General features: G+C 35.6%; 2 protein-coding genes across 2 annotated transcripts; both read left to right on the plus strand.

Moving 5' to 3' along the window:
• Positions 1-770: 770 nt before the first annotated feature.
• LOC111902553 (protein ACCELERATED CELL DEATH 6) lies at positions 771-3,850 on the plus strand. Its single transcript, XM_023898370.3, has 5 exons — positions 771-1,064; positions 1,493-1,990; positions 2,076-2,207; positions 2,283-2,914; positions 2,998-3,850. The coding sequence occupies exons 1-5, from the start codon at positions 935-937 to the stop codon at positions 3,700-3,702; spliced, it is 2,097 nt and encodes a 698-aa protein (XP_023754138.1). The 5' UTR covers positions 771-934; the 3' UTR covers positions 3,703-3,850.
• Positions 3,851-12,256: 8,406 nt separating this feature from the next.
• On the plus strand, positions 12,257-17,026 carry LOC111902592 (uncharacterized). Its single transcript, XM_042899738.2, has 14 exons — positions 12,257-12,515; positions 12,590-12,638; positions 12,759-12,845; positions 12,928-13,078; positions 13,958-14,028; positions 14,108-14,189; positions 14,257-14,499; positions 14,631-14,801; positions 14,898-14,999; positions 15,674-15,825; positions 15,973-16,108; positions 16,229-16,432; positions 16,509-16,605; positions 16,731-17,026. Exons 1-12 carry the CDS (start codon positions 12,257-12,259, stop codon positions 16,268-16,270), a joined length of 1,545 nt encoding a protein of 514 aa, XP_042755672.1. The 3' UTR covers positions 16,271-16,432; positions 16,509-16,605; positions 16,731-17,026.
• Positions 17,027-25,017: the final 7,991 nt, after the last annotated feature.

Here is a 25,017-nt window from a genome sequence, read left to right on the forward strand (position 1 = left end):
CGCAGCACTAAACCAACTGATTCAAACCTCTTCACGCCTTAGTTTAACTTACTGCAGCAGTCTGTAGACGTTAAAAAACATACTTTTTATTACATGCTGCAACCATTTGTTCCACCTCTTCTGCTACAGAGGATTGTAGAGGTGGTCCACAGATTTTACGCATTTTCTCTTCGAAAAAACAAACAACACCTTAGTGTCATTAAATAGGACACAAACCTGAAGATCTAAGGCTTTGCACCAAAATAGCCGCCACATCGTGTCAACGGCCTTGCCACATTATAGCGCTTCACGACTCTGCAATCTTAAGGCTTTGCACCAAAATAGCCGCCACATCGTATCAACGGCATTGCCACATTATAGCGCTTCACGACTATACAATCTTAATTAGACGATGCCACGTCGTGGGGCCTCAACCACCACGTCGTGGCCCACCGAAAATCCTCAAAATTTATATTTAATAAATTAAACTTGAAAAAAAAAACATTACCCGGAAAACGGACGTTAAGATTAAAAAAAAAATCTAACATTTTAAAATATTATTTTTTAATAATATATCACGGAAAACAATTAAATGTCAAACTAAACAATAGGAGAGTGAGTGGGGTGAGTGTATATGTGTGATTTTTTTTTAATATATGTAAGTGGAGTATATATATATAAATAATATAATGATATTTTTTTTAATTAGTTCTGCGATTAACAGTTGTTTTAGATTGGAAAGGATTGACGTTGACTAAAGAAAGAGAAATTCGCTGTATATAAATCAACGCTTGAATAGTTACATGTTCAAATGATCTCCGCAAGGTCTTTTTTCCCAAATTCATTCACTTAAGTAATAATCACTTGCTGACACAGAGGCATTATCAGCTGCACCAAATCCTCTGATTTTCTGGTCATGGCGTCAAGCAATTAGGCTTTTAATCATCCCTTGCAGATGGCTCAACCAAGTGTACAGTTAGCCTCAATCGACGAGGAGAAGTCATTAAGTCAGCATAAGCAGCAGGATATCAAAATTAATGTTGCTTCACAAACTCACACAAAACCGTGTCCAGATCTACTTAATGGTAACTTCTGCTACCCACTTTACTCCTTCAATTCGTTACATATACTGCTATTATACACCAGATTTCATATCGAAAATAAAGCGATTCCTATGATTCTATGAACTAATGCTCCAGGCTTGCCGATGGTTGAGAAAAGAGTTTGTACATACCTTTTCCGTTTCTGTTTCCACTAGTCTCCTCGGAGAAAATTAGGAAACTTTGCATAAAAAAAGGTTAAAATCAACAATCGAAGGGTAATACTGTTCCCTTTTTAGAAATTTCAGATAAGATCCCTTGTTATTTCATAGAAAGCGTACTTTAACTAAGATGGAATTGATTTTCAGTTCTCATTTATAATATGTTAGTAGAGATAACCATAATGTGTTAAAGAATAATGCAATTATCCTTGGATGTGTGGTGTACTAACATTGTATTACACTGCTTTAAAGGACCTAGAAAAGATTACATCACCACTGGTATCCCTCTATATGAAGCATCAATTAAAGGTGATTGGAAAGCTGCTAAAGCCATTCTTGATAAAAGGCTCGAGTTGGTAAGGTATAGTATCACTGAAAATGGCGAAACAGCACTTCATGTTGCTGCATCAGCAAAAAGCACCAAACAGGTTGAAGACTTCGTGGAAAATCTGATAGAATACATGGAAAAGACAGACCTGGAACTTGAAAACAACAGTTCCAACACTGCCCTCTGTTTAGCAGCTGCAGCTGGAAATGTTAAAATGGTTAAGATTATGGTGAAAAAGAACAAAGCCTTGGTTGCAATCACTGGTAGTCAACAAATGACTCCACTATACATGGCTGCCTTGTTTGGACATTATGAGGTGGTGAAGTTTCTGTATGATAATTCCCAGAATTTGCATGATGATTGTTGGACACCACAAAACCGTGGTTGGCTTCTTCTGAAATGTGTTGAGACTGATATGTTTGGTATGTCTTCTTCTTTTCATTTTTTATCTTGTTACTTTTTTTTTCATACCATTTTTCCTCATACAGAATCTCAAATATTTTCTAGATATTGCACTAAGGATAGTGCAAGAGCATCCAGACCTTCGTAGTAGTGGAAGTGTGCTTGGTGTTTTAGCTAAAAAGGCTGATATATTTGCTGAAACAGAATCTAATATCTTTAAGAAAACCTTCAATTGGGGTAACCAAAGCATCTCTACTCCTTGATTCATCATCCATCATTTTTCACTTGTTAATATCTTATATATTGTTACAGTGATTAATCCAAAGAAGCAAGTTCTAGAAAGGGAAAGTAAAGCAAAAGCATTGGAATTACTCACACTCATTTGGGAAAATATTTCTGAGAAGCCAAGGAACGAAATTGATGCCATAATCAGAGGGCCCCCTGATCCTCCTGTTAAGCCAGATGACAAATCACCCTCTGACAAAGAGGAACAAACTTTTGAACTACTAAAACGAATTTCTGATGGAATTGACAAAATGCCATTTGAAATCCGAAACTTAATCAAAGATTCTCCCCCTGTAATTCGTCCGAATGTACAAATTCGGGGAAATCCAACTAAAAAGTACTCTGCTCGAATAATATTTGTTGCTGCAGAAATGGGGAATACAAGATTTATCATCGAGCTTATACGTAAATATCCTGATTTGATATGGAAAGTAAATGATAACAATCAAAGTATATTTCACACTGCTGTTAAACATCGTCACGAGGGTATCTACAACTTATTATACGAGATAGGCTCAATGAAAGATCTCATAACTCCTCTCAAAGATAAAAATGACAATAATATGTTGCATTTAGTTGGGAAGAGTGCAAAGAAAAAGCGACTTGAGGACGTGTCGGGAGTTGCTTTACAGATGCAACGTGAACTATTGTGGTTTAAGGTACAATTATATTTCCTCCTCAACTCAACTGATGTTAATTTTTAAATGCTTGTTACTTGATCTATACTCTATTTATGTTATAGGAAGTAGAGAACATGATTCCACCTTCTTATCGGGAACGAAGGAACAAAGAAGGCCTAACACCACACGAATTATTCACCAGAGAACACAAAGAGTTAGTCAAACAAGGTGAGGACTGGATGAAAGACACCGCTAGTCAATGTATGGTGGTTGCCGCCCTTATTGCCACCATAGTATTTGCTGCAGCTTTTACAGTGCCAGGTGGATACAATCAGGATGATGGAATCCCTTACTTCAAACGAAAAGGAACCTTTATAGCTTTCGTAGTGTCAGATGCTGTGTCTTTGTTCTCATCTTCAGCTTCAATCCTCATGTTCTTATCTATCCTCACATCACGTTATGCTGAACGTGATTTCTTGGAATCGTTACCCAAAAAGCTTATGATAGGTTTAGCGACGCTTTTTCTCTCGATAACAACCATGATGATTGCTTTTAGTGTCAGCTTCTTTGTTTTATATCATAAGGATTTGAAGTGGATACCGATTCTTATTGCCTTTTTTGCTACTATGCCAGTTCTCTTATTTGCTACGTTGCAATTTCCTTTGTGGAAAGATATATTTCGGTCAACGTATGGTTCTAGATACCTCTTTCGGCCCAAGAAACAGGTTCTTTACTATGAAGACTGCATGTCTAATCATCGGTGGTGGTTTCCATTTAGAGTACCTTTCATTTCAAAATGCACTTCGAAAATATTGAAATTGTTGTAAACTGTAAAAGTTCTAGTTGTAATATTATTTGATAATTGTTATTATCGTTTTGTTTGATTTGATAAGATGAGACATAACGATATAACAATGTCACATTGTAAGTTGTTGAGGATGTATATGTATGGTTTAGTATCTTTCATCTACAAAACTCATAATATTCCAGTTTAGGACATCTCAATAAAATTTCGGAAATAAATCTTTTGTGAAACCGATGTATTACCCGTAAGGGAAACCACCCTAATTTAGCAATGCTTTTTCGACCAACTAGGGATGTAGGTCGATCTATAGGACATCCGATGGAAAGTACCTAAGAAAATCAATGAATTATTTTTTTAAAGGTTATAGTTATACGTAGGAATCGATGTTAAGAATCGGGACAAATCGACTCAACTCGTCGAGTTCTTCTATGGAGTCGATGAGTTTCTCTGTCTATTTGGGCCATCTTGACGGATTAAGACCCTACACTTCAGATCTAAGCTTCTTGCTTCTCATGCACACTGAAAACGTCCTTTTAAGGGTAATTAATGTCCAACTTTACCCATTAATACCCTCATTTGACGGGTTTGGCTCAAACCCTAACTCTTTAGGACTTAGATCTTGGTCTACAAGTCATCCATACTCCAAACAAAAGCATATAAACAGAGATCCAGACCTTATACATCATTTGAACATGTAAAGTTTCCACCTTTCACTCCATGCATGGCCTTTTGGAGCTTAAAAGGCCAAAAATAACATCTTGTGGCTTGCATGGGGCTTCAATGACCATAAAGTTTGCACCTTTATGCCATGAAAGCCCTTAATGATTCCAGATCTGATGGTTCACTCACTTGGGACGTCCATATCCCAAAGATAAAGCTTCTTGGACCAAAAGCTCAATAAAAGATGATAATGAGATCTAAGAAGCTATAAGAAAGTCTGAGACTTGTTTACGAGAAAATGATGGAAACTCGACGAGTTGTGGGATAACTCGACGAGTTGAGTAACTCGAAGCATTGATTTTGACTTTGACTTTGACTTTCACCAAGTTTGACCTTTAAGGAGTTTTGAAATTTTGATTGGTATCTATGGAATTGTTTTTGTTTAGGGGTTGAGTAGAGCTGTTTCCGGGGCCAGGGATTTATCCTGTCATCTTTTAGCATTTGTGGTGAGTTTCCTTACCAGGTTTAGCGGGTCAAAGGCACCAATGTCGACCCATGTTTATGTTATGCTGATAGAATGCTAGTTGTCTTTGTGACTCTTGCATGTACCTATGTTTATATGTTATTGGACTAAGGTCCAATGTCGGGCAAACCTGATGACTATCTCTATGCTATGTATATTACATATGTATGTGTTTATATGTTTTCCGAGCTCAGCTCGATGACCGGGCGGGGCCTGATGACCGGACGAGGCCTGATGACTGGGTGGGGCCCACTGTATTTTGGTATGTTGTATTTTGGGGAAACTCACTAAGCTTTGTGCTTACGGTTTTCAGTTTATGTTTCAGATACTTTTGGTTCTAGAGGGAAGAGCTCGGGATCACTACATTGCACGCACCATTGGATTCCACACATGATGCTTTACTCTGATTTTGTGACAATTAATACATTGGTCTTTTACTTGAGATGATTGGATGTTGTTGGAATTACTATTTATTCTATTATTAAAAACAATTTTTTGGGACCATGTTTTTGGGTGTTACAAGTTGGTATCAGAGGCATGGTTTGAGGGATTCGGGCACACTCTCGGGTGTGTTTGTGAAAGACCCAAAATTTCATACTAAAGACATTGTTACTCCAAAACATGCTACATGCATATTCATAAAACAATATTTTACATTGATAGTTTAATTACATATACTGGATTCAAATCAACTATTAAGAATTTTTACAAAATTATATATATATATATATATATATATATATATATATATATATATATATATATATATATATATATATATATATATATATATTACATAACTTCCCAGGAAATTAAACACTAAATACAAAAGCTATAATATTATTTATTTTATGTCTTCTACCAGTACATGACTATATTGGATGCTTATCACCTGCAATAGATTAAACATTGAGAGGGATAAGTGAGTGACACTTAGTGAGTTTAATAACAGTTACAATATAACGCTATTCCATATACATATCAATATGACAGAAGCAAAGAGGGACAAAGAACAACAAAGACATTTGTATATCATATGATAGGCTTTCTATATCAACCATCAATCTGATTCAATGATTTACAATCAATGAGACATAATAATTTCAACTTGATATACATCAATAAGCTTCAGCCCAAATGGCACAGAAAATACAATTTCGGATTATCATTTTGCTAGAATATACAGGCTTTTAGCCCTACATAGCCCTATGCCAATACCAGAAGTTATACGAGTCATGCTCTACATGGACAAAGGCACAAAGCCAATACCAGAAATTATACAAGTCATGCTCTACATGGCCAAAGGCATAAATCCGATATAACACAGAAAAGTACATTGAATATATAACACATAACATATAGTTGTCCTTATATTGAACTCACCGTGAAATAACCGAAGGAATAAATGATAACTTGGGCAGCACTTCGACTTTAAAAATGACTTTCTGTGACGAAACCGAGGATTTTAGTTGAAAACTGGGATTTAGTTGCGCAAAGTTTCAACTTGAAAATATGATTTTCTCGGGAACTTCGGAGCGTCGGGACTTGCTTCAAGTGTCGGGGATGATACTAGGGCTTCGGGGGTTAAAAGTAGGCTAGAGAGGGGTTTTAGAGTGAAAGGGATTGAAAAATGGCAACCAAAATACGGGCAACCTCGCATCCCTTTTATAGGGTCCGAAGCACCTTACTACGCGAAGCGTACGAGACACGCGTCCGATGATCCAAAGGAAGGGAACTTGGCTTGGACATGTCCGCTACGTGGCCATCATGCGAAGATCGGTGACGTGGTCAATCTGAGGCCCTGCCATGCGAACGCGGGGCGTACCTCCTCGGATTAGTCTTGATATTTGGGCCATAAACTTCAAAAATTCATATCTTTCGCATACGAGCTCCGTTTTTTACGTTCTTTATATCCATGCGTAGGTGAGATCATACTCTACAACTTTCTTTTAGAATCCATTGGCTAATTTTCAATTAAATTTTAAAGTTATATGTTTAACAGCCCGGGACAAGATAAGTCCGTTAAAAATTCATAACTTCTTCATCTGACGTCCGTTTTTGTCTGTCTTTTTACCGTTGTACTACTACTAATAAGACCTTCGATTCTCGTTTAGGTTGTGTCGGCTAAAAATCACTCGATCTTTATTTTGAGTTTTTAGCTGTCTACTTCTATATACTGAAACTTCGAAAAATCATAACTTCCTCATACGAAGTCAGATTTGGATGTTCTTTTTATGAAAAATCTCGGTTTAACGAATACTAAGACTTTCATTTAGATCACAAAGGCTAAAAATTAGTTTATGGAAAACTCACTTTTTACGTCATACGGCGTCGTGCCGGTTCTGTCGCAAAACTTTAAGGAGTCATAAATTATTAATTATAGTTCGGATTTCGATGAGGTTTTTGCCTAAATGTTTCTAACAAGATTCTTTACAACTTTCAATAATAAAATTTTACTTATTTTCAACTTTATAGTTTCATTAATTTCAATAGTTAACTTTTGATCGGAATCTCATAAGACTTCCCATCACTTTCTGAACGATTCTAAACATAGTTTTACTTCAATTCTAGTAAAAACTATCTGTTAGAACTCAACCTTCATAATCATATAATATTTAATAATATTATTTAGGGAAATTCTCATACAAGCCCTTAAGTTTTCCAAAAAATGTTGGTTTTACCCTTGGATGAGTTTTTAGGGTATTAATGTCGAATACTTTCACTAAATGTATCAAATATATCATTTAACAGGTTGGAACCTTAGTAGCCGGTTATCCATGTGCTGATTTGGCACTTTAGGTGACATGTCAAACAATATGGGCCCCATTTTATAACGCTCTCCCACATAACCCTTCCCTCTCCCCCTATTTCTTGCATCCTCTCGCACCGCAGTATTCTCCCACGCAAAATGCCAACATCTTCTACAAAATCAAGCTCAAATGTGAATTCACGATTCAAGAAGAAGATCGAAGTGAAGTGTTGGTGTGAAGATTTATGCAATGTGTTTGTTTCACGCACACCAAAAAATCCAGGAAAGAAATTTTGGGGCTGCCCTAATTATAAGGTAAAATCATTTTCCCTTTTCTTTAGTAGGATTGCAGTAAGGGTATTATGCACTGACGTAAATATGTAGGAAGAAGGAGGTTGTGGGTTTTTCAGATGTGTTGTCGATGAAGAAGTTCAAAAACAAGATATGATGCCAGAGTCAAATCGGATTACAGAGCAGCGACAAATGAAGGAGGTTTTTGTTTTGTTAGGGGCTATATTATTCATGCTTGTTCTAGTAGTATACAAGATTTAATTGTGGTTGGTTGTTATGCCACTAGTATTGTGATCTTGAAATATGTAGCTTTTGATGGTATGAAATATGTAGCTTTTGATGGTATTTGATACTTTGGTAGGTATATGTAATGTTAGGATGTAATTTGTAATGTATGGAAGTTAATTTGCAATGTATGGATGTTAATTTGTAATGTATAGATGTTAACTGGAGTACAAGTTGGTTAATTGCAATATTGTATGATTAATTTCAGTAAATGGAATTTGGAGTACAAGTTGGTATTGCAGTAAATGGATGTTAATTGCAATGGAATTTGGAGTACAAAAAATGGCAAGTGGTATGAATTTGGAGTAGAAGTTGTTGAATGGTAACAATTGGTGAATGGTAATAATTGTAATTTCAGTAAATGTAACAAGTGGTATGAATTTGGAGTAGATTGAATTAAAATGGTAATTGGTATGTATTTGTAGTACAAGTTTAATTACATACTACCAATATGTATCCATTACAAGTGTAATTGGTATGAATTTGTAGTACAAGTTTAATTAAAATGATAATTGGTATGAATTTGCAGAAACAATTAGTGAATGGTAACTATTCTAAAAGATTGAACATAATATGGAAGGACGTGTATCCATTACATATAGTACCAATATGTAACAGCCATCCATTTGTACTAAAATGCCTAAACAATGCACAAAAAAGGCAACCTAAATGGTAACAATTGGATGCATGTTGCAATCAAAATGCCAAAAAAAAAAGCTTACAAAAGTGGCAACCTATACCATTCCCACTACACCCCCATCCCCCATTCTTGCTAACAAACTACTCCAAGTTGATTGGCTTTCCAGAAGAAGAACCACCACCATTTTTGTCATAGACACCCTTACTTAGCTTTATCTTGGTAATCCTATCAGATGTTTTCCTTGTTCTCCTAACCATTGGGACAACCTCATGTCCATCATCATCCTGATTTTCCTCATCATCACCCAATTCTTCAACACCACCTTCAGGCCCATCACCATCACCTTCAGGTCCATCACCATCATCAACATCTCCACCACCATGACCTTCTTCATCACCATCACCAATAGCTTCATATCCAGCACCATGATCAAATCCAGCACCATGAACTTCTCCATCACCATCACCTATAGCTTCATCTCCAACACCTTCAACTCCACTATCTGGACCAACATCATCATTAGAATGATGACCATCAATGAAATCATTTACATCCTAGTGTAAAAAGATATAGATAGTTCATAAAAATCACTAGAAAATTTGTTAATTAATAAAAGATAATAGGTCTTACTAGTTCAGCTGGTGGGGAATCATCAAATTCTACTTGTACCCCTGGCATAGCTTCTATTTCTGCCATGCTATAACCAGCTTCTAGCATATTAGCAATGTCTTCAGGTCCTATTTGTATCTTCTCAGGGAGAATATCATCCTCTTTGCATGTTTCTGGTTGCTTTGACATCAAGTATTCATATGCAGAAGGGTTCAATTTCTTGATGCTTTCCATATGCCTTTTGAAGTCACCTTGTGTGCAACTCATAGAAGCAGCCCAAAACAACTTCTTATATTCCAACCCTATGAAAGCTTTTCTAAAGTTGGCATAAATGTGCCTAGCACAATTCCAGTGTTCAACATGAGGCAGTATATCTTTCACAGATTCAAGCAGACCCTACAAGACAATCATTTAATTAGTTTAATAGATGACAAATATGTAATAAGATACTTATGCAATTAAGTAGAGGAAAAGTATGTAAAATTTTACCTTGTGTTGATCTGATATCACTACCAAACCTCTTCCACTATCAAGATCTAAATCATCCCTTAGAAGCTCAAGGAACCATCTCCAGTTAGCCTTATTCTTAACATGCACAATAGCCCAAGCAATTGGGTAGACCTGATTATTGGCATCTCTACCAATGGTTGTCAACAACTCACCCTTTACTGCTCTCTTCAAAAAGCACCCATCCAAACCAATAACTATTCTACACCCTCTTTTCCAGCCTTCATATATAGCTTTGAAACCAATATAAAACCTATGAAAATAGTTTATCCCATTTGGATTGACAATTACACACACCTTACATGTAGATCCTGGATTAGATCTTAACAACTCTTGTGCATAATCCCATATCCTAGCATAATGTTCAGTCAATTTACCTTCAATTAGCTCCTTAGCCCACTTCTTTTCCCTACGACATTGACCTATAGACACAACACACCTAAACCTTTGTCTGATGTCAGTAATCATCTCTTTAAGCTTCACCTTAGGTTTATTTGCAATTTAACTTCAATTTGATCCTTGGCCCACTTCTAAAGTCTTGATTTGAATAGATATTTCATTGAACATCCATGAGGCATACAGTCTGAAAGGGCAACCATTATCCTCATTTCTTTTCCCACATCTTACAAGTATTCTTGTACTATCACACTTCTCAAAGTAGAGCTGATCCCCATTGTGGACTGCACACTACTAGAAAACAACCCTTTAATGACACGCAAACAATGACACGCGCTGATAGAGGACACACATTTGTACATGCCCTAAAAAAGAATGTCAGTTTTGCAAAATATGGAGGAAAGAGGACACACATTTGTGCGGGCCCTAAAATTAGTGTCAGAAAAAGAAAAAAATGAAAATACGGAGGGCGCCTTTCATAAAATGTGTGTCATCTAAATGTGTTACTTTATAATTTTTTAATGAAACACGCGTTTTAAGCGGGATTTCACCCGCCTATTGGATCCCAAAAATTAAACCCCCCGCCTCCTCCAATTACCAAGAAAAAGCCCTAGGGCCTTCATCTTCATAGCATAATTGCTCTGCTTTCGTGATCATATGCCTCGCGATGACGATTGTTTTGATGTTTCCAATCTTTATCTCAGTGTTGTAATCCACTATAAGGACTGGTGTTATGCATTTTCTTTACTCATTGACTCATACACATTCTGCAATCAGGGAGCTGAACTCATGGAGTTGACGATTGGGGTTCTACGACTCCTCACACTCAAAACGCCCGTGATTTTAAGGTTTTTTGTCCCCAATAGTGCAAGGTCTCTGGAAAACCCTAGTTACAGTTGGAATGCAATTAGGGGTTTCCATAAAGAAACACACCGAGCTTCCATTTCCATATATCAACAACTGTGTTTTAGGTGCTTAAAAATGTATAACCTTTTCCACTACACTGTGTATCAAACCTACTTCACTTAAAGGCATGTGTGTGTGTGTGTTTACCTATGATCTTGCAATCCATTTTTTTTGATATTGCTGCCACATCATCTGCTCCTCCACTAACATCTGCACATACGGTGGTGCTGCCACCGGAATCGAGGCTGAGAACGGGTCAGATGGCTACCCGGCGACACTACTAGTACTTCTGGAAGCTATGTTCCCGGAGTTTTGCCTTGCTTGTTGGTACATATCATCGAGAACCTATGGACTGAAACCACCAAGTAGAGATGGTTGGCGGTTCGCCGGACCACCATCATAGAAAGCTAATCCGACTTTATTAACGTACTCTTCCACCGTCTGACCACCGTCTCCAAAGTTCAACACATCATCCTGACTCAGTTTCCCTTCTTTGCTCTCCGGCTCCGGCGACCTAGCTACTTCTTCTTCTTCTTCCTCAGATTCTGATTCTTCTTCTGTCTGGTACTGACTCGTTCCAGATTTTTCTCTGATAAACTTATCCATGAAATCTAATCGCTTTTGTGAAATCTTAGCGACTTCTGGGTACTCCGACATTCTTGCAAGGCCGATAGATTTGTAATAATCGTAAAAGTTGTCAAGCTCGAAAGGTCGGTTCTGGGGTTTCGAAACTATAGGGCTCAAGTTAGAGGTTGAAGATCATAAATCAAAGGTTGAAGGTTAGATTTGGGATTAAAAGTCGGAGGTTCATGGTCAGATTAGAAGCATCGGAAATTAGGAAACGAAAATGGAAGAGGCCACATGTTTGAATATCATTCTCTTCTTCTCCATGTATGTACCCTAGGTTTCTTTCTCTTACTTTATCATTTCCTTATGTAATATCAGAACTATTGGTGATATATCACATACTTAATTTGTCTACTCATAAAGCTGCTTTGGAGGGTATAGCCATGAACACGAATCAGTCTCTGTTAGGTCAGTTACTGATGCATGCCCACAAGGTGTTTGCCATAATGTCTATGTTAGCTTTTCACCCAGATGAGACTACTTTTGGCTACCTTGCCTGTCGATATGCACCAAAAGGACTCGAGAACAAGATAATTGAACTACAAGACTTGGAATTTAGGTTCTGTTTTACTACTAAATCAATGTTTATTTGTGATGGCTGGTTAGCAACTATTCAGCTTGTTAACAATCTCATCAAAGATGGTGAAATGTATTTTGTTTTAATTAAGGATACCCTTAGTTATTAATTTTGACATCTTTCTTTATTGTTGCTGTAGGTTTGACAACCAAAGCAGAAACTCTATTTGGCATGTTATTGAAGCTGGGGTATGGTCACTCTAGGCATTGAAGGAGATGGACAAGGAAACATCTCTAATTCCACCATGGAATCGATTTTCTAAAAAAGCTCTGGATTAACTAAAAAAAACTATGATTATCAATATGAAGAATATTTAAGAGGACATGTTTGCTAATGAGGTGGCCAATGCTAATGCTCGAGTCTCTAGTCCAAAGGCTAAATGAGAATCTAATCAGGTTATAAATTGTTGTGTGTATTATATTTCTATATTATATATTTAAAAATTCTGATTTTTTTTCTTAATATGTGTTATTTTAGAACACAAGTTCTTTTGGCATCACATCTGCAGCTTCAGCTGAATCTTGAAGGTTCCATGGTCTGTAATCCAAGTGGTCTAGATACTGAAGAACCACTGCCAGTAGCAGTTTTCGCCTTGACAACCTGTGAATTGGGTTCTCTTATAACCCACGTACTGAAGAACCACTCCCGATCAGCCCCCCCCCACCTCCTGCTATTGGTTTACAAAATCCTTACAATCCACGTGCTTCTCGTGTGATTGGCATGATCACCAGAAAGGACTTGATATTTGAGGTATCTCAATCTAACTTTTGTATATGTAATATATTTATTATGCCATTGAGTTTTTTTTATGAGAAATTACAACTTTTTATGTGCAGGACAATAATGATTCAGGTTTTGTGGAGCTCCATTCAACTAGTGTAAGGTCCCTATGACGCCTGCCTGGACTGCATTTCATTACCTTATTGCGTATACAACTGCAAGATTCTGTTCTAACTAAAATCTCTATCACATTGGTATGTGTTAAGACTGAAGACGCATCATGTATTAGGGAAAACAAATTCTAACTTTTTGTGTTACCCAAGAAGGCAGAATAAATGAGAGTCCCTGTGTGTGGTTGAGGAATTTAATATATGATGCCCTAATAAATAAACAATGCTATGATTACATGTATTTTTCAATCACATTGCCTTGATAAGAAAATAATTGAAAGTATGATGTTTTGTTATAATACACAACTAAATGAATTAAAAATGCAGCATTGCTGTTTCATGAATTTAACTTGTGGATAAGTTTTTGCATAAGATGCTATAGTTGATGATATCCATTACGACCAACTTTATCAAGGTGTTTCTATGTAAGTAAAAAAAATAAAATATTTACTATTTATATATCTTTTTTTTACATATACATATTTAATTTTGTTCAAATTTTTGGTGAGATTAGGTTAGCAGAAGAACTTGATATGTAACCACCTATGATGCCAGAGGATGGTCACACGAGGCTCACAACAGGTGATGATGTCTCATCACCTGGTATCGGAAAATAGGCTTCTGTTGCTGAAGCTTTGTGGGATGATGAAGATACAAAAAGTTTTTATGAATGTTTACCTAATCTCAGGTATGCAAGTGTTTATTATAATACATTTTAAAACCACAAATTGTAATAATGAGAAAAAAACACATTTTTTTGTTTCTAGGGCGTTTGTTCTTGCTGTGTTATTGGGAGAAGTAGAGCAAAAAGGGAATGATCAGTCATCAAAAGCATCAGATCAACCAAGTGTAAGTTCATTTAACAAAAAAATAGTAACAAAGTTTTTAATTGACATGAAATAAATATATTATGCAGGACTCAACAACACCTGAGTCTGATCAGATTGTTGCCCAAGACACTGCAGAGACATCTGTAAGTGAGAAAAAGAAAGATGATGACGAAAAAGATAAAGGAAAAGAAAAAGAAAAAGAAAAAGATGATGAAATAAAAGCTGAAATTGAAAAAGAGAAGCTTCGAGGTCCTGAAGGAACCAACTTAGACGGCTTAATACAGAGGCTTCCTGGCTGTGTGAGCCGTGGCTTAATTGACCAACTGACTGTAAGTCCTCTTCCCTCTATAACATAAAATTTCCTTACAGACTCTCTCTACTTCAATTCTTTAAACAGGTTTTTTGTTATAATTACTTTTAAAAAAAATTCAAGTGGAATTTTGTTATTTAAATTCAAAAGCTTCCCACAAAAAAACTCGTACGCGCTTTGTTCAACGTGCCCAGAACATCTCTGGAACTGCTACCCTACTATTCGCGAATGGTTGCCACACTGTCAACTTGTATGAAGGATGTCCCTTCTATGCTCTTGCTGTATTTGGAAGAAGAATTCAACTCTCTGATAAATAAAAAGGTTTTCTTCTTCTTAATGCACTTATGATAATAGCATATTTTTTTCAACTATACAAATCACTTATCCTCATCATTAAATAAAATAAATACACAACAGGATCAAATGAACATCGAGACAAAGATCAGGAACATTCGATTTATTGGCGAGCTTTGTAAATTCAAAACCGCACAAGTTGGGCTCGTTTTCAGCTGCCTAAAGGTAAAATCTGTAAAAGAAAGAAAACGAAAGTAAAATATGCTATAATAAGCAAGTAAATGAAAGTAGGTTGCTATTTCTTTGAACAAGCATGTTTGGACGATTTTACCCATCACAAAATAGATATTGCCTGCAATCTTCTGGAGACATGTGGCATATATCTTTATCGTTACCCTGATACTAGTGTACACATGGCAAACATGTTGGAGATTCATGAGTACAGTGCCCAGATCGAGCCTTTTTACCTTTCTGGTATCCCTCAACTCCACTTTTACTCGACATCCATTTTGTGAAAACAAAGTAATATTTAATAAATAGCAATTAGGAATAGGATATAGATTGGTATAAAGAAAGAAGCCTTCTAAAATGAAACTTGATGCTTGGATGTTTGTCATATTGTAGGTTGGTAATTTTGTCCATATTGTAATAAGAATTCATTAATTATTGCAGTTATAGTTTTTGGTATTGTGAAAGACAGTTTCTATTTTTTTTGTAGTTTTAACATTTAAAAAAGAAGCTTGAATGAAAAGTATTGAATTTTAAGTAAAAGAGAAAAAGTAACCAAACAAACAAATTACAAATCTAAGATCGATGATATACAAATACAATGCTAACTAAATTAAAAGATGAGAGTGTTAAATCTGTTATTGTTTTGCATGTGTGTTGCTCCTCCTCAGGTTATGTTTTATGGTTTAGCTGTGGTGACATTTGGTACTGCTGTTCCAGCTGGCCAATTTGTTCCAGGTATAATGATTGGATCTACATATGGACACCTTGTTGGCATGTTTGTTGTTAGACTCTATGAAAAGCTCAACATTGAAGAAGGAATGTGAGTTCACTTCACACTCATCTTTTATCTTTTCTTTATAGTTATATATATATATATATATATATATATATATATATATATATATATATATATATATATATATATATATTTATTTCCAGTTGATAATTTATAATTGACACCTCATAGATATGCTTTGCTTGGAGCTGCCTTGTTTGTAGGAGGTTCAATGAGAATGGCAGTCTCACTTTGTGTTATTATGGTTGAAATTACAAATAATTTAAAGCTCTTACCTCTTATCATGCTTGTTCTCCTCATATCAAAAGTAAGTTTTTTTTTTATTTTGCTTACAAGTTACAATTATAATTAAATTGATGAGTACAACAAGTTTTAGTTTTGAGTTTTGAGGTTTGACCATTTACCTTCCTTAGGCTGTTGGTTAAAGTTGATAGGTTTGTTACTTCACTCGTGTGGTGAAAGTTGCTGATGTAGCCGCTATTCTGAGGACTAACAGTCACAATGGCTTCCCTGTATGTCTGTCATTTTCCATTTCCTCTTCCCTTCAAGAAAAAAAGTTAAAAGTTACATCTCTACAATAACAACACATGACATTTAGGTTGTAGATCAGTCACGAAGTGGAGAAACAATGGTAATAGGTCTTATCTTGCGCATGTACAATTATAAACAATACAATATTAAACCCTAAACAATTATTTTGTTAGCAGTAGCAGGCAGGCTTAAGAAGTTTATATGTTTGTGATACAGTCACTTGTTGGTACTTCTGCAATCGAAAGCAGATTTTCAGCATAGCCCATCAAGTAGGTAGATAACTACTTCATTGGACATTCTAATCTTTTAGGCTGAGAGGGCATTATTTCATTTATAAGACTTTTGCATAGATAGACAGTTAATATGAACCTGATGGATGTCTGATTTGTAATTTGCAGGCACGGTCTTAGCGACTTTGTGAAGCCTGTTTCTAGTAAAGGACTATCAATATCTGATATCCATCTAACTCCAGATGATTTGGAAATGTACATATATAGTTGTTGGCATGGCTAGAAGCTTTGGAGGAAACGAGACTCAAGCAAAAGTAAACACACAGAGAGTTGTTGGCACATAGTAAGCTAGATGATGCAATTGTATATAAATGAGTTCATTTTTTTTATAACGTTTACTCACTTTTGGAATAATTATTTGTATATGACATATTAGTGAAATGAATTATCTTTGTTATTTATGATATTTTATTTTGTATTGTGAGATTTTTAATGTATTATTTAATTTGAAAATTAGTAAATCCATAAATAATATTTTTTTAAACATTTAAAATTATGATACGCAAAAATGTGTGTCATCTTCATTTATGACATGGCCTTTCTTGATAGGGGCTTTCTTGATACGTATTGCGTGTCATTAACACGCGCGTCGTAAGGTTACGACACGCCAATGCGTGTCGTCTTCCTTTATGACACGTGACAGGGCCTTCCTTGATACGCATTGGGTGTCGTAAACACGCGTTGTAATTGCGCGTCGTAAATGAGCGTCGTCTCTCTTTATGAGAGGGCCTTCCTTAACGCGCATTTACGCGTCGTCTGAGCCTTTTACGACGGGCAATGAGCGTCGTAAAAGGCTGTTTTTCTAGTAGTGAAAGGAACTCACTATGTGACTTAGAAAGTGATTGAACCACCAACTTTCTCAAGACTTTGACACCCAACTTTCCCGGCTTGTCAATATGTGACTTCATCTCCAAGATGTGATCACACCTAGACCTTGCCTTGCCAATAGGGCTTACGTGACCTTGAACTTGTGGGTTAGGGAGAATAATTGGAGGAGGCGAGGAAGGGAAGTTCCAAGAGATTTGGGAAGATCATAGATGTCTGAACTAGACATCTTTTAGGAGATATTCAAGATAGTTGATTTAAAGTCCTTAATATAACACCAAATATGAAATATTAAGGCTAGGACCCAACAAAATATTTTATAACTTAGAAGTGGGATGCCGTAATCCAAGCTATAAAATATTTGAAGGTAGGCGAATGACGATTCACCAATTTCCACCATGAAAACGAAATAATTTAATTAGGTTTTACTTGGATTTGAAACTCCTAGATCTTTTGAGATTCATTGAACTATTCAATGGCATGTTTCAATCTCGAGTGTGCCCTTCAGGTTTTGTGACTGGGATGCCGAGGATCACAAAACAAGGTGTGAAGTAACCATGCAAATATACTTGGTACCCTTAATATTTACCCCTTAATCGATGTGCTGGTTAACCACACACGCTCCACCGATACTATGGTAAATATTAAGTTACCCTTTTCCTACCTTGTTAAGTCCAGGTTAGTGTGTCGGTTAACCATACACGCTCCACTAACGGCTTAAACAAAGTGCAAAGTGTAATTTCATGGATTAGCACCTTATTCACATTTTCCTAAGTAGCTAAGATTGGGAACTTATAAATGTTTAGTTACTTAGTATTTATCATTAATACTTTTAATGAAGGGAGAATTCTAGTTCTTGTCCTACCCATTCGGCTAACGACCCTCCACCAGTCAAGGAAGCGGTGGGTGAGAGTGGACACCCATTAAACTGCCATTTTATAGGCAGTAACCTTATACCCCCCTTATAGACCGGCTTCATGAATGAGGCCTACTAATGGTAAGACTGACTTTACTCTTATACACACATACACACATACATACATATATATATATATATATTATTAACTTATAATATTATAATGTATAAGGGTTGAATTTTAACTTTTAAAATTCTAAGGGCTAACTTGGAATTAAAGTATTCATAAGTGAAAACTTTTCAAATTCCAAAACTTGAGGGCAAGTTTTGAAACTATTCAATTTCCATAACGTATGCGTTTAAGTAGTTTTAATCCAAAAACTCTTCAAGTTCCATAACTTGAGGACAAGTTATGGAAGACTTTAAACTACTAAAAGAATGTGACTTTTCTTTATTCATAACCTATGGAAATACTTATGAGTTTTATGAATCTTAAATGTGACTTTTCATATAACTTTAGGACAGGTTACACAAACACATTTTAGAATCATCTCTTAGATTAAAATGGATTGAAAACACATAATCAATTAACTTATCTATTAATCTAAGCAACTCATATGAACAAAGATAATTCACATCAAACTTTTCATGTAATTAGCATAACTTTTAAACTAATACAAAACATGAATCTAATGACAATTCTCTATGAAATTAGATTAGCATGAACATTACCACATCAAAAATAGGTTTGCAAGTCCAAAAACAGCTTTTGGTAATGTTCCTAGTCTAATTCCAGCCAAAAAACACGAAAGTAAGCTGCCAGGGGCCAAAACTCGTCGAGTTCTATAGAGAACTCATCGAGTTCATGCAATAGACCATGAACTCGTCGAGTTTATTGAAGAAACTCATCGAGTTTTCTTTCTGGACAGCTTCTTGTCTTTGAAAAATCTATTTGCATCAAGTATAAGAGAAAGCAAGCCTAGGCTCTGATACCACTGTTGGGTTTTGAGCACTCTAACACTCCTAAGTGTACTTGCAACCCTAAATACCTTGGATCTATGTTTTCTCTATTATACATTCAAATATGAACTTTCCAAGGTATTCATCCTAACTAGCATAATAACATTGATTGATATGAATATCTCAAGTTAGAATTACATACCTCTTTGATGTAGAATGTCTTCATGAAGCTTGAGTGCCTAGTGCCCTAAGTGTGACACCTCAAATGGTTCACACAACACCAAATACACTTGGAATAACTTGAGAGAATATACACACTTCATGAAATCGGCTAGCCCTTTTTTCTCACACATAGTAGCCGATTTTCTCCAAGAATAAGATCATTATATAGTTAGGGTTACACCATGTAAACCCTTATTGACATGGCCTTTCATTTCCATGATCCATGGGTACAAATACACCATGGAGCATCTTATGGGTTTTAGCCCAACGTGACAATCCATGGAGCATTAGCCCACTATATAAGTATGGATGATTACACAATCAACCCATATATTTAATTAGTCTTCTTTTGATCACTTAATTAATACTAGATTAATTCTTGATCAATACTAATTAAATAATCTTATTAATATATTAGAACTTATAATATATTAACCAACCTTAAGTGTTATTTCTCTCATTATAGTCTATCCAAATGCATGATGCCATGTAACCCAAATGGACCATGTCGGGTCGGGTCAAGTATTACCAATTATAGTTATGGACTTAGAAATTAATCCAACAGAATTGTAATTGTTTAATAGTTGAACCAAATAGACAATTCTAGAACCATCCAAGGAAGGACGGTTTCAGGAGGCTCCTTAGGGTTTCCAAAAGCCTCTTGAATGCATATAATGAAAGGATTTTGATTATGATTAAATCCATTCAAATCTTGTTTTATCCCTAAGTTACCTATGTAAAGATAATAAACGATAGTTAGGATCAAATATAATATAAGTGTATTTGTATTATCATATCCATGATATTAGGATCTTTAGTTGTAATTGTTGTATTATATAATGAAAGGAAAAACACCCAGGGGTCATTACGCCTAATTTACTTTTCTCTTTTCGTATCAGAGCTAAATCCGTTTGATCTCTCTGCACAAAAAAAACCCTACCTTAATCTCCGAATCTTTTTGGTCCCCTTCCAAAAGAGCATCTCTTAAATTTCTCTACCCTCCCCCTTCGACCTCTCCAATTCTCCTCATGTATGCGCCCGTGAAGTCATCAACCATCGCTACCGCCGTATCCTTTAAGTTGACTCGTACCAACTTCTTGCTGTAGAAAGCCCAGGTGACTCCTATCCTGCAATGAGTGCAATTGTTTGGTCACCTTGATGGCACTACACCATCACCCCCACAAACAGTGGCCATCGGATCCAGTAGCACCAAAAAAGAGGCAGAACCCGCAAAGGAATCACCTAACCCTGATTATCAAACATGGGTTATTCAGGACCAGGCTGTAACTGGAGGTCTTTTGTCCTCCATGACTGAGGAAGTTCTTCCTCAGTTTATCAGATGTATCAACACTGCTCAACAATTATGGACAGCACTCCACACTATGTTTTCTGCCCAGCATCGTGGAAATTCGATTCAGATTCGCACTCAGCTATCAACAACAAAAAAGGGGGATATGATTGTTGCTGATTATTATTAGAAGATGACTGGATTTGCTGATACAAGAGAAAATATCGGTCAGCCAATGAATGATGAAGAAATAATTGGGTATATACTGGTAGGACTCGGACCAGCAAATGGTGATTATTAATGATCATATGCAGAATTATGACTTATCTCTTTTATTAGCTAATGATTCTAATGCAGTTACAGTGACATCATCTCCAGTCAATGCATTATCAGCTCTAGCCAAAGATTTATTTCCAAATGTTCCACTGGAGTAGCCCATACTAACAGGCATACCGGTCTCGGCTGCCTCTCCATCCTCTTTTGTCCAGTCATCAACAGTTCAATCACCAACAGCACCATCAACTCCTCTTTCTTCTCCTTCAGATCATGCGACATCTCCACTACCATACATTCAACCACCTTTTGCTGTCATCTCCCCACTTCCAATGGCATATCTTGATAATTCTCCTGTTGGTGCTCAAACTCGAGGACAAGCTGGTAAGACTTTTCCAAGGAAATTTACCGATGGCACTGTATGATATGATCCTACCAAACTAGCTTTTGCAGTTACTACTCCTACTTCTTTTCGTGTGGCTATGGCAAATCCTACTTGGTTAACAGCCATGCAGTCTGAGTTTGATGCGTTATATAAAAATCACACATGGTATCTTGTTCCAAGACCCAATAATGTCAATATTGTTGGGTGCAAATGGGTATTTAAACTAAAACAAAATCCAGATGGTTCTACTTCCAAGTATAAAGCACGTTTGGTTGCGAGAGGTTTCACACAACAATATGGCATCGATTATCAGGACACGTTTATTCCTGTTGTTAAACCTTCCACGATTCGTCTGGTTCTCTCTTTGGCTGTCTCACGTGGTTGGCATATACGGCAAATAGATGTCAATAATGCCTTTCTTCATGGTTTTCTAGAGGAGGAGGTGTATATGCAGCAACCGCCTGGCTTTGAGGATTCTTCTAATCCTCATTATGTTTGTAAGCTTCATAAGGCACTTTATGGGCTTAAACAATCGCCAAGAGCTTGGTTCTCTCGACTATGTGACAAGTTGCTTCATCTTGGTTTTCATTCCTCTAAAGCCGACATGTCTCTTTTTATTTTGGTTACCGATGTTATTTCTATCTATATGTTGGTATATATTGACGACATTGTCATTTTCGGTTCCTCCCAAACAACTATTGAACAATTGATTCGTGCCTTGTCTACATCTTTTCCTATCAAAGACCTTGGGCGGCTGAATTATTTTTTAGGAATTGAGGTCCTTCACAATTCAGGGGGAATCACTTTGCGACAACACAAATACGCTTCTGATTTGCTTCATTGTGTTAATATGGAGAATTGTAAAGGTGTCTCAACTCCAATGTTAGTCACTAATAAGCTGGACCTACACTCTGGAAAAACGTTAAATGAAGAAGATACCTTCAAATATAGAAGTATAGTAGGTGGTTTGCAATATCTCATTCTGACAAGGCCAAATATTTCGTTTCCTGTTAATAAGGTGTGTAATTATATTTCTAATCCTACAGATGTTCACTGGGAAGCTGTAAAACGGATATTACGATATGTTAAACACACGGTGTCTACAGGACTTCATATTAGAAGGTCAAGCTCCACATTATTGAGTGTCTTTACTGATGCATATTGGGCAGGGTGCTTAGACTATAAAAGATCCATTGGAGGTTTTGCAATATTTTTAGGCCCTAATCTGATTTCATGGAGCTCGTGAAAACAACCCACTATGTCACGATCAAGTACAGAGGTAGAATACAAGGCATTAGCAAACGGAACTGCTGAAGCAACCTAGTTACAGTATTTGCTTAAAGAACTAGGAGTTTGTCAGACACATGCACGTGTTCTTTAGTGTGACAACTTGGGAGCTACTTATCTGATAGCCAATCCAGTGTTTCATGCTCGAACTAAACATATAGAAGTGGATTTTTACTTTGTTATAGAGAAGGTAGCGATGGTTGCATTAGATGTTAGATTTATATCTTCAAATGATCAACTTGCGGATGGATTCACAAAGCCTACAACACGAAGTATGCTGGAGAAATTGCGTTACAATCTCAACCTAGTAACGGCCAAGATTGAGGGCGAATATAAAGATAATAAACGATAGTTATGATCAAATATAAGATAAGTATATTTGTATTATCATATCCATGATATTAGGATCTTGAGTTGTAATTGTTGTATTATATAATGAATGGAAAAACACCCCGGGGTAATTACACCTAATTTACTTTTCTCTCTACCTAAACTATAAATAGGACCCTTAGGGCACTTAAATTTATGCATACGCTTTCCTAGAGGCATATGAACGAAAATTATACCTCTCCTCTCTCAATTGTCTTTTAGTTTTAGGGTTTGGGTGTGAGCCATTAGAGACATCATCATTTTGGTGCTAGCATTCCAAGTTCTTCATAAGAAGGATTGAAGCGATCATTTGTTTACTACAATAAATTCTTGTATTATATTTTTATTATATTTGGTTTATCAAGTTTTGTTGTTCATAGTATGTTGCATTCAAAGTGTATGACATAGAACTTTTAGGTTTCACGTGCCCTTAAATGCTAAGTGAAATTACGCAAGCACATTAGTTTTGTAACCTATAAAACTCATCAGCTTTTAAGAAAAAGAAATGAAAAAACATTGAAGTAAAATATAAAAGAAAAAAATGGCAATGAGTTGTGAAATAAATAGTTTAAACCAACATTTTTTTATGTAACTACATAATTTAATTATTAATGTAGCTAAGTTGATAACAAATCGATATTTTTATTTATTTTTAGAAAATAGAATGTATTTATGTAACAACTCATAAACTTATACAATTTATTTTATAGGAATAGTATACACAAAATATTATGTTTTTAATAATGGGTTGAAGCTTTTTATATAATTGTTTATCTTGACATTAGATGATTATATTATTTATTTAATTGAACGAACATAAATTAAGTATTTAATAAAGTCTTATAAATATTTATTAAGTATCATTAGTAAAAAAAAAAAAAAAAAAAAAAAAAAAAAAAAAAAAAACTTTAAAGTTCTATCAGTTTAGATCTAGATAATTTTTACTTGGAAATTAATATTTAGGGTGGGGTGCCCTGCCCGTTCATGTAATCAGGTAGTTAACCTAATAACCCCCTAAAAGGGCTTAATTGCAAAAATTAAACAAAATATTCCTCTTTCGTCATGTCATCATATTCTTGCTTATTTTTAAGAAAATGACGACATAACACTAAATTAGCCAAAAATGCACAATCAATGCTAACGTAGCGCTCAAATTGTCCATGTAACCGGAAGTTAATCGAGATATCCTCTAAAATGAGATCATTGCAAAAATTAAACAAAACATTTACTGAAAACTTAAGTATTTTTATGCATTAATCCACAAACATACCCATCATTAGCTCTAAATATAGGTCTATTCTCTTGTAATTTTGTCTAGCATCCGACTAAACTTTTTTATTGAATTACAAATAGAAATCCAACTTTTTTTGGATTTCAATATATCTTAATTATCATCTTGCAACGAGTTAGATTACAAACAAGTTGGCGACCAGATATTAAGAGTTCCAGACACAATGTGACAAAATAACAGGTTGTGCTAATTTTAATTAGGGAGGCAAATATGTACCATGAAAAACCAACCAACATGTGTGTCAACCGAACCAATTATGTTGGTAGCCAGTATGCTTTGTAGCCAATATGTTTGGCTCGTAGTACCATACCAATTAATTAATAATGATATAAGGTTTTAAATACCACAATATTACTATACCAACCAATTCAGTTTTCACACACACACACACACACACACACACACATATATATATATATATATATATATATATATATATATATATATATATATATATATATAGGAGGCTTCATGCGAAAGTGCAAATAATTTTCGAAAACAAGAAAAACCTATGATATTGTGTCACCTCAACATTATATTTTGAAAAATAATTCATCCAAACTTTGAAATACATGATGAGAATCTATGATAAATGAGAAATTGTTTCATATTAGCAAAGTATGATTTTTAAAATTTTTA

This window comes from Lactuca sativa, chromosome 2 (assembly GCF_002870075.4).
Source record: "Lactuca sativa cultivar Salinas chromosome 2, Lsat_Salinas_v11, whole genome shotgun sequence".
Lineage (NCBI taxonomy): Eukaryota > Viridiplantae > Streptophyta > Magnoliopsida > Asterales > Asteraceae > Lactuca > Lactuca sativa.

Coding starts and splice junctions, on each gene's coding strand:
- LOC111902553 (XM_023898370.3), top strand. CDS start 935: ATGGCTCAACCAAGTGTACAGTTAGCCTCAATCGACGAGGAGAAGTCA. Junction 1,065..1,492: donor GTGTCCAGATCTACTTAATG/GTAACTTCTGCT, acceptor ACTGCTTTAAAG/GACCTAGAAAAGATTACATC. Junction 2,915..2,997: donor GTGAACTATTGTGGTTTAAG/GTACAATTATAT, acceptor TTTATGTTATAG/GAAGTAGAGAACATGATTCC.
- LOC111902592 (XM_042899738.2), top strand. CDS start 12,257: ATGAACACGAATCAGTCTCTGTTAGGTCAGTTACTGATGCATGCCCAC. Junction 12,516..12,589: donor TAACAATCTCATCAAAGATG/GTGAAATGTATT, acceptor TTGTTGCTGTAG/GTTTGACAACCAAAGCAGAA. Junction 15,000..15,673: donor TCGTTTTCAGCTGCCTAAAG/GTAAAATCTGTA, acceptor GCTCCTCCTCAG/GTTATGTTTTATGGTTTAGC.